We start from the raw sequence: 12,739 nt of genomic DNA, 5'->3' as shown, positions 1-12,739 counted from the left end.
CACGGATAAGCCAAGTTCTGATGTTTAGTGCCGGGATATCATCCATGGTTTATGGTTCGTTGGTGTTGTCGACTTGCAGTAGTGGTTTCAGCTGAGAGTCCAGGGCCTTTTTCTTTGAGTGACTCAGAGTCTCTCTCAACAGTGACTGATAAGAGCTGCTTCAACAAGTTATCGACGGGTGTATCCCCCTAGAGTTGTGATCGACAATACCTCGTCACTGTGGAGAGATCTATTACCGTTGTAACTTGTAGGGCAGAACAGGGCAGATTGAGCCAGTGATGTGATCAATTTAACTGATCGTGTTCCAAGCTTGAATCCTGGTAAATCTCCATGCCCACAACGCAATTGCTTGCGCCAAAAGTATCCACCAACAGCAACCGCTTGCGGCGTTGGGTGGTTGACTCTGTGGATTTATCAATTAATATCTGACTATTCTATACATGACAGTTCTTTTATTAGAGATTCGATACTGCAGAAAGGTTGGAATGGCTGAAGATGGGTAGTAGCAGATCCAACGTAGACGGGCATCCAAGATGCTTTGTATACAACTACACGGATGGATATTCACTGATATTGACAACGATATTAGGTCTTCATAACGTCCGTCGTTGACAATTAAGTTTAAAGGGAGATTCAGAGTTTACCAACACCGGACGATGTACCTGAAAAAAAAAAAAAAAAAAAAAAAAAAAATGAGTGATTTGAGATGGGTCCCATTGCATCGTCTAACTATTGAAAGTTTATGTACGAACGGATAACTAAACTCGACCTGCATTCCCATTCTCGTATTTCTCCTCCCCTCTCGCAATCTTGTCTCTATCATCATCCTTGTCCTTGTCCATCTTCCCACTTCCCGCTCTCGCTTGTTCACATTCACGCTCGTTCGTTCGTTTGGTCATTCGCTTTCGTCCCAATCTGGTTGCCCTAATTACACACGTTAACAGAGCTTGTTATTGTCCATCGGGTACACTCTGTTTCAGTGCAAATAAGCCCACCCACCAAGTAACTATCGCGTGTCTAGGTTCTTCCCCTGCCTGCTCCCACTTACAGCAGACCGTTTCCACTTGTTTCGATACTGGCCTGACATTCGCCGTCAAGCATTTGAGAGGCAAAGACGCAGAGGTACCTGCCAGAGCTGGTTTGTTTTGCTACCTGCATATGAATACATAATTAGAAGCTATGCAGTGCTGCATCTGCATTCTCTTGCAATTCCTATTGCAGAATTAACCTCAACTCCACACAACATATCGAAGCGATACCCTTATAATCACCGAGTCAGTCGAGTCTTACTTAAAGGCTGATATGATACTCAGTTTTCTCTTGGCCTTTGTATCTTGCCTACCTAAGGTAGTCTTACAACGCAATCCTTTGTCTCTGTCTATCATTTCCCTGCGAACCGGTACCCCCAACTCCCTGTATGTACTGTACCTGGACACAATTGTCCTCCCCAGACCCAGCACTACTACGCTACGCTACGGGTACCTACAATAGTGGCTTTCGCTCCCAAGTCCCCCGCCTCACATCAATTGGATTGGATTTCTTTAATCTTACTCCCTCCCGTTCACTCGCTCGCTGGCTCTTGATGCCACCAACTGCTCTCCTCTGCTCTGCTCTGCTCTGCTCTGCTCCTCTATTGCTACGACGTGACAATCATTGACTTGAGCGATAATTTACAGCCTTGACCCGCTCGAAGCGTCTCTTGCCGTTCCTTTCTTTATCGCCTCACCTCGTCACCATCACATCGCACTCACTCACTCACTATTTTTGCCTTCACGATTCTTGCTTACGCCCGAACCCGTGCCTCAGAGCCAAGGATTTGGATTTGGATTACCAGACACAAGTGAACTGAACCAAGCCAGCGCCTAACGCCTTGACGCCCTACACTACTACTGTTGAACCGCTCTAACGCCCTTGACGCTACCAATCATCGACCGATCTGTCTCATCCTAGACTGGCGCGCACACTGTTGCCATCGACTCCCTCGCTCGCTTGCTCGCTTGAGCTTCCCCAGCTCAAGGCTTTGATTTCTAGCTCCTGATCTCTAGCCTCGCATCGCATCGCCATTTCCATCCTGCTGTCGCCTATCGGCATCGGTCGAGTCGAGACCTTTTCCTCACCCTCCCGCCCGCCTCTCTGAACCGGGCCTCTGTATTATAGCACGGCTCCGGGTCACCGCTTCAGCGCACCTTGTCGCCGCATCCTCGCTCGACCTCTATTGAGGTTGAGGCCCAGCCATCGTGACTCTGGCAACTGGGCCGGCCCAGCTGTAGTGTCCCTCGTCACGTCAACCTCATATTCTTCTACGCTTTCGCTTTCGCAGTCGTCGCTCTCGCTCTCGGCACGCGCAGCCTTTCGCCATGACGTCCGCCGCCTCGAACCCTAACCAGGCCAACCAGCCGGCTCTTCAAATCAACAATGCAGCATCCCCGCCCAGCAAGCGCGATCTCAAATCATGGTGGAAGGGTTTCAAGCTACCTTCGAAGCACCAGGAACCCCAGGGTAAGATATCTCCCTCCTCCACTCTTTACTGCGCAACCATGCCGAGCTTCGAGTCAGAACGTCATAAAGCAACATGGTTTCGTTGCTATCACCTGTCGCGATACGCTTTTCGACGGTTTTGAATACTTCGGGCCACAGCGCCTACGGCTGATCACAACTGAATCTGTTGCACATACAATGCTCACAGTCACGAAGTCAATATGCACATAGCTTTGCTCCCCCACTTCTTATGTCTGATCTCTAACTTGCGTATTTTCAGAAACCCGTCCCCAAGGCATCTTCGGAGTGCCTTTGCGGCAAAGTATTACATATGCCAACGTCGCCATCTCGCTCATCGATGAAAATGGACAGAGTTACATCTACGGCTATGTTCCCATTGTCGTCGCAAAATGTGGCGTCTTCCTCAAAGAAAAAGGTTGGTCCCCTTGGCCTGACTGACAGGGAAATTGTGCTGACGCTTCCTTTCAGCTACCCATGTCGAAGGAATATTCCGGCTTAGCGGATCGGAAAAGAGAATAAAGGAGCTTAAGACCATATTCGACTCACCTGATAGATACGGGAAGGGTCTCGTCTGGGATGGATACACTGTACACGATGCTGCCAACGTTCTGCGACGATATCTCAACGACCTCCCCGAACCCGTCGTTCCCCTCGATCTATACGAGAAGTTCCGCGACCCCCTCCGAGGCGCAACCAAGCAAGCTGTAGGTGACGTAGAGGGGCCTCAGTTCGTCGAAAATTTCAACGAGAAAGCAGCCATCTTGCAGTACCAGCGACTCATCACGGAGCTACCGCCCTTGAACCGACAGCTACTTCTCTACATTCTCGACCTTCTCGCGGTTTTCGCTGCCAAGGCGGACGAGAATCGCATGAACTCACAAAATCTGGCTGCCATCTTCCAGCCAGGCATGCTGTCTCACCCAGCACATGCCATGGCTCCCGAGGAATACCGACTGAACCAATGTGTTATCATTTTCTTGATCGAGAACCAGGATCACTTCCTTATTGGTATGCAGGGCACCGCTGCTGATGAAAAGACCAAGAAAGAGGTGGAGTCTGGCACACCTAGTGGTCCTCTCACCCCTCAGCCTACTCGAAAGACAAGTCTGGGCCGATCGGCGTCCAATGCGAGCGCAGGCGCCAACAGTGTGCGGCGAGATGGCAAGCTTCGAAGAAACCGATCCGTGTCGTCACGGAACTCCAGGAATGACGGAAGCTCAACGCCCAATAGTCCAGCCTTGACAGCTACGCCGACGACAGGTGGATTGGCCAGAAGCAACACCGTGCCATCCAAGAAATCTCCTGCCATTGGCGCTGGCCGCTTTCAGAGGTCTGATGGGTCAGGGCCTCGTTCTCCCGCCCATCTAGAACCTTTGACACAAGTCAACCCCACAGAGAGCATAGAACAATCTCCCCAATCGACAAGGTCATCTGACTTCATATCTGGCGGTTACCTCACACCAACGAAGGCTCCTGTAACAGGCCGTAGTCACGAGAGACTACTAGAAGTGCCGCAGGAGTTCTCCACACCATCCAAGGAGCGCAATCTTCCCAACATCTTCCGTAGCACACCCAACACCGATACCGGTGACAAGAGACAGCCTAACAAACTGAAGAAGAAGAGGATACCAGGAAGCTTAAACCCAAGTGCCCAGAGTTCTGCTGCCTCTTTGACATACACACATCCGAATGCTGCGTCATCTCCTGGGGCAGAACTGGCCAACCCAATGGAACATGCTCAGCAGTATGAATCTGGAACTCAGGCATTGCCGCAACAACCAGCCCCGATTCTCGAAGAACAACACCGAGAAGCATTGGAGCAGCAGCAAGAACTACATGATCGACCGTCACATGGGCAAAATCCTCAAGAAACTTCACTCGCACATCCTGCTTCTCTGACGCAGCAAAAGAGTGATGTTTCATCTGAGCACACTCCTAGGGCATCTCAAGCGTCATCAAACCAGAGCCTGCACCCAGATAATACACTGAAGTCGAAAAAGTCACCACCAACGTCTCTGCACTCATCTTTTAACGAAGGCTCGGACTTGGATCAAATTCTTGACGAGCAGTCTGTCAGCACTGTTGATCAAGCAGAAAAAGAACGAAAGAAGCGTTGGCGGTTGTCGAGGAGTAAGAATGCTGACAACGGCTCCTCTGCCGGTCTCACCTCACCACGCCTTGCCCTTGGGCAGAACGACAATGGCGATGTCAGCAACCTATCAATATCAAGTTCCAGTCATAGGCCTCGAAAGAGCGAGAGCTCTGACCGACCTTACATGGTGAGCGAGGGACAGGGTAGCTTCGATCCGGGCAGAGAAAGTGATTCCAAGGGTCCCATAGGATGGATCAGGAACAAATACCGTGAAGCAAAAGAGAGTGCGGAACAAAGGAGGAATAAGTCTCCTCCTCCGGCAGACCGTCCCGGCCTGGGCGCCTCAAGCTTCCAACCCCGAGGAAAGAGTTTAGAAATTAGAAGAGATGAGCCAACGCAACATGCTTCACTTGCAGCAATAGCTGGTGCTCCAGCTGTTGCCTCTAACCCTGCTGCAGCTCCCGGTCCAGCACTGGGTCCGGCTCCCACAACGGCACAAATTCCTCAGACAGCCACAGTTTCAATGGTTCAACCTGAGCCCACATCACCTGTTCAGCCAACCCATCCTCAAGCGCAAGCTCCTCCACCGGCTCAGGTCCAGGCTCAACCTCAACCTCAGCCGACAACTCCAGCCCAGCCTCCAGTTCAGGAACAGACTCAATCTCCAGTTGAACCTAAACTTCAGACAGAATCTCAAAAGCCGCAAAGCCCCCAGACACCTCAGAAAATCATTTCTATGCTCGATGTTGACACGCCACCGGCCGCTGCAACAACATCAACTCCTGTCCCGACCGTTGCTTCTGTAACCACGCAACCGCAGGCGGAGGAACCGAAACACGCTCAGGAACAGCCACAGCCCCTGCTGTCACAGGAGCCAAAAGCAGAAGAAAAGCCAGCCCAGGCCACTGAACAGCCGGCAGTGATATCGCCTGTACAGCCCGAGCAAGTACAGCCTGAGCAACAGCAAGTAAAGTCAGAGTCAGAGACACCAAAGCAGGAGCAATAGGAGGAGAAAAGCGTCCTAGTTTAAATGGGAAGAGTATTTTGGAATGGTTGAAGTAGTATCACGGCAGGATAGCCTTTTCTTTTTGGTTTATTTTAGGGAGAATGAGATGGACATCATGATGGATATGCGGGAGACGGGTTTATCGACTGAACCCTACTTAGACCCTCTACCACCCTTATAAGTCGATTACATGTATGTAATGTAGCCTGGTGTGATGGTGAGCTTTATTTCATTTGAGCGGGTGGAGGAGTATAGTCAAGGAGTACAGGTTACTACAACAAAGATATGAAATCCAAGCAGTTTTCATAGTTTGATGCATACGCTGGTTGCTCAAGGGCTTACATTCTTAGTATACACTCAATACTATTCCAAAATTTGCACGGCCAATCTACGACTCCTTCGCTGGAGGTGCGTTATCGTAAATACCAGTGTCCCACACAATCATCTTTCCCGAGCGTCGCCAATCTTCGTTAAACAAACCATTGAATCCCTTCCAAACAGGGCGCACCTGTGTGAGACTGAGAGCCTGCGCCTCAGGGGTCTTGACGAAGTCCTGTAGCCATGGCTCGATACCGTCGAAACCGACGATGTAGCGAGGGACAGCAAGCGGCTTTTCTGGTCCAAATAGCTCCGAAGTAAGAAAGGGAATAGGGTTGTCGTAAAAGCGATCGGCCTCGTCACGATAGTTCTCCCGCTCACGAGTGTTTGGCTCAGTGTGAAGAGGTGGTTCACAAGTGAGGGCGTAAGCTCGTAGACCAGGGTATACTAGATGGGATCGCCAAGGGGTAGAATGGCAAGGCATGAGGAAAAGGGCGAATAATTCTTCGTCTTTCCCAGGGCCAACAGAGAAGCGAGAAGTCTGGGCGAGTTGAACTGAGTCTGGGTGGATGCGTTCGTACTCATGGCGGAGGTATGTAAGAACATTGAGGGGGGCTGTTTGGTGGAAGAAAGACAGATATCCTGCGAGAAAGACGTTGACGCCCAGGGCAGCCAAGAGATAGTGCTTATTGCGGATTTGAGGCCGAGGACGGGGGTTGTTGGTGGTAGCATCTGGCTGGAAAGTGAAGAATGAGGCGGCAACGGGAGCGGAGAGGATGCTGAGTGCTGGAAGAAGAGGATAGATGAAGCGAACCTCCTTATGAGAGATGAGTGAAAGCGCGCCGATAGTTGTGAAGACGGTATATGCGAGTGTCTTCAGTGTATTGGACTGGCTCGTTGATGAGGCAAATGCACTTGACTTGTACAGAGCCATAATTGCAAAGGGAAGACTAGTGGTGCAGATAAGAGGGAGACCCTGAAGAATGTAGTAGTGCCATGGATTGCGGCCATAGAACACAGCGAGGGATTTGGAGAGGTTGAAGTTGAGGAAGTTGTACGCAGGGAATGTCCAGAAGCCAAAGTATAGACGATCTGATGCGATGGAAATGACCAAGATTAGAGAGCCGCAGAGAATTGCCTCGCGAACCAATGCAAACACAGTCGAAATTGTGAGCGGTGAAGAACCTTGTAGTGAGATTCGGGTGAGGGTGAAGAAGACAATAGTCGCCCAGATGAGGACGTTGGTCGGTCGAAGAACGACGGCCAATGCTGCCAGGCACAGAGACGCACGAAGCGACCAGAGACTCTTGAGAACAGGGGTAGGTTTGGGATTCTCCTTTGTTGTCTGTGCAGCACTGACAAGTTCCCAAGGCCAATAATACAACGCCATAACAGTGAGAGCCGTTTCAAGAGAGTTGGAAAAGGTACGTGTAGAGCAGTACCATTGCCAGGGGTTGAAGAGTTGAAGAAAGAGCTGGCCCATCAAGTCAGTCAATGGCCTGGAAACTTGGATATATAACTTACTGCAAAGAAGGAGACATTGCTGTTGGCTCCATAAATAGACACGGCGAGTTGCCAGGTGTACCAGTCACCAAGACCAGCAATTACGGCTTGAAGGGCTTTCGGGGCTGCGACGAGGATAGCAGCGCGGAGGATGCCTATAGGGAGGATGCGGCTGGAGATGAAGTCTACGATGAGATAGACCCCGGCAAAGAGAGCTGGGTGAAGAGAGGTTCTGAGTTGATGTTTCCATTCCTAACAAATTATGTTAGTGGCTATAATTGACTGTGAACGTGTAGTAGCTGGTATGGTGTAAGTGGTGTGTTGTCACCTCGCAACTGGTAAAACAACCACATATGAAGGAGGAAACACACATGGGTGTTTCTACGACAGGTGGTATAAACGAGAAGATAAAAAAACAAAAACAAACCCAAGTTAACCATGCACCGCTCCTGGAGCCAAAAGCCAAATCCCAAGCTGGCTCAAGAGATTGGAAGAACTCATCTGGTTGGAAAAAGGTAGCTATCCACCAAGCGTTGATGAGTCGAATGACAATGATATCACGCAGGAAAACAGATCGATTCCTCTTATTCCGAGCCTCGTCTAAGACTTTCCTTGAAACTGTCGCGGACGACATAATGTCCACTGAGTGATGGCCAAGTATAGTGCGTCGATAGGGGTTCGACTATTCTAACGAGACAGCTGTTTATTGTGAGAGTGTGGCTCAGGCGCTGATTGGCTGCTGATTGGTTGGCAACGTTCTGTCATGTGGCCTTGAACCGACGTTGGCCACAAGCCACAGTTTAAATGGAACAGCGAATGGCGGTTCAGCGTGAAGCAGGAAACATGACAAGAAACAAGATAAGCGTCTGTATAACACTTGGTTAGCTATTACGCAGGATAAGCATGAGTATTCGACCGTCTCTAGGGTTGGAGCTGATGTGATTTAGAGACGAACTGGAGTACCTGTACGGTGGTTAACACCTATTCTGCTTCGGTACAACAAGCGCCGAATAAAAACATATTTCTGCTACTGTAAATAAAATAATCTATCTCTCTAAGCTTATGACATATCATCTTTTGTTACATCATGAAACGAAATATTACATATGTAATTCTGGCGGCTCAGGCGGAGTTAAGACAGTTCCGCTGATAAATGGCGGAGGTGGCGGAACGGGCGGCATCTGGCGGTAAAGGATAAGGCCTAAGATTTTGCCGAATACACGCAAACTGGGAACACACTGGGAAATGGCATTGGTTAGTTCTCTATCTAATTACTCCATCGATATCAATTGACAGGTTGGGGGTCATATGAGGATGAGAAGTTGTTACTCAATAGCAAGCAAATAGTTTGGACTTGGTTGCGTGTGGCACTTTTGATGGCTGCAGTAAAATGAACTGAGACAAACTCTGTTTTCAGAGAGGAAATTCTCTCTCTCTCTCTCTCTCTCTCTCTCTCTCTCTCTCTCTCTACGGTCAATACACAACAGGTATAGAGTATAGACATGACACAGATTATCATCTGGTATGATCACAGTAATAGAGAATTCTTCATTGGGTATCCAAGAAATAGGGTCGCTGGTCAAGTCTAGACCTGCATTGAACCCATGTCAGGTGGTTCTAGAGCCCCTCATTCCCCTCACCTCTCCCCAGATTATGTTGTCACTGAGTTCACAGAGCAGAGCCTCTTTTACTCATGATGGATGCACATCATGCCCAATGAAACGATGTCGGGCAATTTAAAATTGCGGCGTAGACCAAATAAAGTAATTCGACGTCTTCAGAATACCACGAAAAGGAGTGATCTAGATTTGGAGAAGCGAGACAAACAGATCCATCCATACATGTCTTGAATACGGCCGTAAGCGATGCCCCTCTCCATCATGTCATGACAAGACGAGACAAAGACAAGACATTCACTGTATCAACTGAACACGGGCATCTCGGCCGGTGGCGGCAGGTCATCCGCCAAGTTCCGCCGGGCCTCTCATCCAATCAGCTTCGTCACAACCTCAACTTCGCAACACCACGCCCGCACACTCCCACGCTTGGTCGCTCCCACTTGCACTTAGGGGTATAGTGTCGACAAACAACTCTAGAGGCAGACTTGGTTTTGCTGTAATAATTACCTAAGAAATCATATCTTGTCTCTTTCCTGTCCGCAACAAGCCTCCGCTTGCCGACAACCGTCAACCCGCTATCGGTCCTTAAAGAGCAGCCATGTTCTCCTCAAACTTCCAATTGTTCTTGTCTTCTCTCCATTCAATTCACCAACAAGAAGTAACTTGATTCGCGATATCCTCACTTTCTACTCTTGTTGCTTTACTTTACTTTACTTTACCAACTACAACACCGAATTGACGTCACATCCCATCACAATGTCTCCCCACGCTGAAAAGGCCGTCTCTCGGTTCCATGCAACCTCTACCGAGAAGGCCATCGCCATTGAGGAGGAGTACGCCGCTCACAACTACCACCCTCTCCCCGTAGTCTTCTCCCGCGCTGAGGGCATCAACGTCTGGGATCCTGAGGGCCGCCACTACTACGACTTCCTCTCCGCCTACAGCGCCGTCAACCAGGGCCACTGCCACCCCGAACTCGTCAAGACTCTTGCCGAGCAGGCTGGTCGATTGACCCTCAGCTCCAGAGCTTTCTACAACGATGTCTTCCCCAAGTGGGCTGAGAAGGTCCGCAGCGTTTTCGGCTACGACATGGTTCTACCCATGTGCACTGGTGCTGAAGCTGTTGAGACTGCTATCAAGATTGCCCGCAAGTGGGCGTACAAGGTCAAGGGTGTTCCTCAGGAGAAGGCTTGGATCTTTGGTGTTTCCGAGAACTTCCACGGTCGAACCGTAAGTTCGAATATTCCTAAAAGTAGAAGCAACGTTGCTAACATGCTCCAGATGACCGCCATTACTCTGTCAGTCGACCCCGAATCAAGAGAAAATTACGGCCCTTATGTCCCCAATGTTGGTGCTTTCAACCCCACCACTGGCAAGGCCATTCGATACAACAACATTGCCGATCTCGAGGAGGTTCTTGAGGCTCACGGCAAGGAGACTGCTGCTTTCATCTGCGAGCCCATCCAGGGTGAGGCTGGTGTTGTTGTCCCCGATGAGGATTACCTCGCCAAGGTCCAGGCTCTCTGCACCAAGCACAACGTTTTGTTCATCTGCGACGAGATCCAAACTGGTATCGGCCGAACTGGACGCATGCTCTGCTCCCAGTGGGCCAACATCAAGCCCGATCTTGTTACCCTCGGAAAGGCCATCTCTGGTGGTATGTACCCTGTGAGCTGCGTTCTCAGCAGCAAGGAGGTCATGCTGGTCGTCGAGCCCGGCACTCACGGTTCTACCTACGGTGGTAACCCCCTGGGCTGTGCCGTCTCAATTCGCGCTCTTGAGATTATGGAAGAGGAGGATCTTACTGCCAAGGCTGAGAAGCTCGGTAACATGTTCCGCGACGGTCTCAAGGCTCTCAACACCCCTATCCTCAAGGTGATCCGAGGAAAGGGTCTGCTCAATGCCGTTGTCATCGACGAGTCCGCCGCCAACGGCCGAACTGCCTGGGATCTGTGCCTGCTCCTCAAGAGCAGGGGTCTTCTTGCCAAGCCTACTCACGGCGATATCATCCGCTTTGCGCCTCCTCTGGTGATCAGTGAGGAGGAGCTCCGAAAGGGTCTCGAGATCATTTCTGAGGCTATCAAGGAGCTTCCCAATGTTGAGCGAGCCAAGGGCCACTAGACGCGGCCTAAACTTTAAGATATGGATATGATGGGAAAACAAGGGAAAACGGCGTTTGTTATCTATAAATAGGCACGGGTATTATGCTCGGAAACCATAGCGGGATGATTGATGTATGTTCGAACTGCATAACCAGAGAACAGCACTCTGGTCGGCGTTTGGGATTCCATGTCGGCTAGAAAGCCTTGTACAAGTTGAATACCCCGATTGAATAAAAATGCTGAAATGATCTATCTGTCACTCTGCCGTACACGCCGTTACCTCCAGATAATTGACAATGGAAGACTTGCCTAGCGTAGCTTTAGGTGAGGAAGATATGATGCCCTCGTCATGGCCACAAACCTGTCATTGTAACATATTGCCATCATCTCAGACCGGCGGTTGGCGGTCTGCACAATAGAACTGATCTTTCCCCAAAAGCGTTCCCTACGTGGCTCGGCACGGCAGATCGATCAGCCATAAGACCGCCCTTCTATCATGAGACAAGTGCACGCAGATACATGAACAATGTTACATAAGTTACCTGGCAAGTCATCTTAGTCATCTTGGAGGTTTATCCTCTCTCTTTCGCAATCGGCAAGGAAAACGACGTGTGGGTAACAGCTGACTGTGCCGACCAAGGTATTGTCTTGGTATGCTGCTCTAAGGTACGCCCCTGACTCGCTGCAGTCGATTTACCATGAGACGACGTAATTACGTTTCTACACAGGAATAGTTCCATCACTTGCATTATCGGAGAAAAGGGACATTTTTGAAAGCTGAACATACGGTAACACCTGTAGACCTGTAACAGTGAAACCCGCAATCGGATCCGTGTTTTCCGTCCGGTGGATCTTGAAACACGGCGTTACGGAGCCCCGAAGCACGGCGAAAAGGCCGGTATAAAGCCGCCGATTCGACGGATTCTTCGGCGGCATTTGGAGCGGTAACATACAACATCCAATTGCAATTGACGCATGAGTGGCTCAAAGTGCACTGTAACGCAGCAGCCTTTACGAATCATGCACTGTATTTGTTGAACGCGTGGCATGCGGTATTAGATGTGGGGATGGCTGGGAGGTCATGCTGGGTGCCCGTTTGAGGCCTGATACATGAGGTTTTGCCCGTATTGTTGGTTACTTGAAGGATACTACGGTAAGAGGTGGTGGGGGATGAGGCCATTCGTAATAGGCAGAGACAATCTTGCACAGTATCTGGGCGATCGTATGTTGGCCCGATTGACAGAGAAGACGTTGTGTTACGGGAGGATCATTGTCTCGTGAAACTCGCAGAATGCGACTCGATGTGAGCAAGTTACAGATTGAGCAAACCGCAGTAGAATCACATACATGAACAACGCGCAATGGAGAGAAGCACATGTATCGATCCCTAAGTGGCTGCTTTGAGTTTGGGGGATGAGAACAGTTATCGTTGAGTAGATCCACGTGTTTGGAGTGTGGTTGGTTGACTGTTTAGCCAGGCACACAAGGTCAGAATGATCGTGGGGGTGAAGAGTAAAGGACTCCAATTCGAGGTCGCATTCTATCGATTCATGAGAACGCATTGGGGACTTTGGTGTGTGTTCCTAAATTCTCGGTATGC

General features: G+C 49.9%; 3 protein-coding genes across 3 annotated transcripts; 2 read left to right on the top strand and 1 right to left on the bottom strand.

Moving 5' to 3' along the window:
- The first annotated feature begins 2,007 nt into the window (after window positions 1-2,007).
- FOBCDRAFT_47842 (uncharacterized protein) lies at window positions 2,008-5,916 on the top strand. Its single transcript, XM_031188551.3, has 3 exons — window positions 2,008-2,499; window positions 2,759-2,914; window positions 2,968-5,916. Exons 1-3 carry the CDS (start codon window positions 2,358-2,360, stop codon window positions 5,595-5,597), a joined length of 2,928 nt encoding a protein of 975 aa, XP_031035816.2. The 5' UTR covers window positions 2,008-2,357; the 3' UTR covers window positions 5,598-5,916.
- Window positions 5,917-5,948: 32 nt separating this feature from the next.
- On the bottom strand, window positions 5,949-8,456 carry FOBCDRAFT_229355 (Alg9-like mannosyltransferase family-domain-containing protein). The gene is made up of 3 exons (XM_031188557.3): window positions 7,846-8,456; window positions 7,440-7,670; window positions 5,949-7,389 (listed from the first exon to the last, which is right to left on the bottom strand). Exons 1-3 carry the CDS (start codon window positions 8,050-8,052, stop codon window positions 5,986-5,988), a joined length of 1,842 nt encoding a protein of 613 aa, XP_031035822.2. The 5' UTR covers window positions 8,053-8,456; the 3' UTR covers window positions 5,949-5,985.
- Window positions 8,457-9,439: 983 nt separating this feature from the next.
- On the top strand, window positions 9,440-11,483 carry FOBCDRAFT_321991 (pyridoxal phosphate-dependent transferase). The gene is made up of 2 exons (XM_031188559.3): window positions 9,440-10,267; window positions 10,319-11,483. The coding sequence occupies exons 1-2, from the start codon at window positions 9,794-9,796 to the stop codon at window positions 11,156-11,158; spliced, it is 1,314 nt and encodes a 437-aa protein (XP_031035824.2). The 5' UTR covers window positions 9,440-9,793; the 3' UTR covers window positions 11,159-11,483.
- Window positions 11,484-12,739: the final 1,256 nt, after the last annotated feature.

Source organism: Fusarium oxysporum, chromosome VIII (assembly GCF_013085055.1).
Source record: "Fusarium oxysporum Fo47 chromosome VIII, complete sequence".
NCBI classification, from domain to species: Eukaryota; Fungi; Ascomycota; class Sordariomycetes; order Hypocreales; family Nectriaceae; genus Fusarium; species Fusarium oxysporum.
The sequence above is the reverse complement of the archived record's forward strand: the minus strand, read 5'-3'. Positions and strand labels throughout refer to the sequence as shown.

Bases quoted from the DNA above. Each gene is read 5' to 3' on its own strand.
- FOBCDRAFT_321991 (XM_031188559.3), top strand. From the start codon at position 9,794: ATGTCTCCCCACGCTGAAAAGGCCGTCTCTCGGTTCCATGCAACCTCT. The intron at 10,268-10,318 runs GTAAGTTCGAAT...AACATGCTCCAG, and splicing joins AGAACTTCCACGGTCGAACC to ATGACCGCCATTACTCTGTC.
- FOBCDRAFT_47842 (XM_031188551.3), top strand. From the start codon at position 2,358: ATGACGTCCGCCGCCTCGAACCCTAACCAGGCCAACCAGCCGGCTCTT. The intron at 2,500-2,758 runs GTAAGATATCTC...GCGTATTTTCAG, and splicing joins GAAGCACCAGGAACCCCAGG to AAACCCGTCCCCAAGGCATC. The intron at 2,915-2,967 runs GTTGGTCCCCTT...GCTTCCTTTCAG, and splicing joins CGTCTTCCTCAAAGAAAAAG to CTACCCATGTCGAAGGAATA.
- FOBCDRAFT_229355 (XM_031188557.3), bottom strand. From the start codon at position 8,052: ATGTCGTCCGCGACAGTTTCAAGGAAAGTCTTAGACGAGGCTCGGAAT. The intron at 7,671-7,845 runs GTTTGTTTTTGT...ATAATTTGTTAG, and splicing joins GCGGTGCATGGTTAACTTGG to GAATGGAAACATCAACTCAG. The intron at 7,390-7,439 runs GTAAGTTATATA...TTGATGGGCCAG, and splicing joins GCAATGTCTCCTTCTTTGCA to CTCTTTCTTCAACTCTTCAA.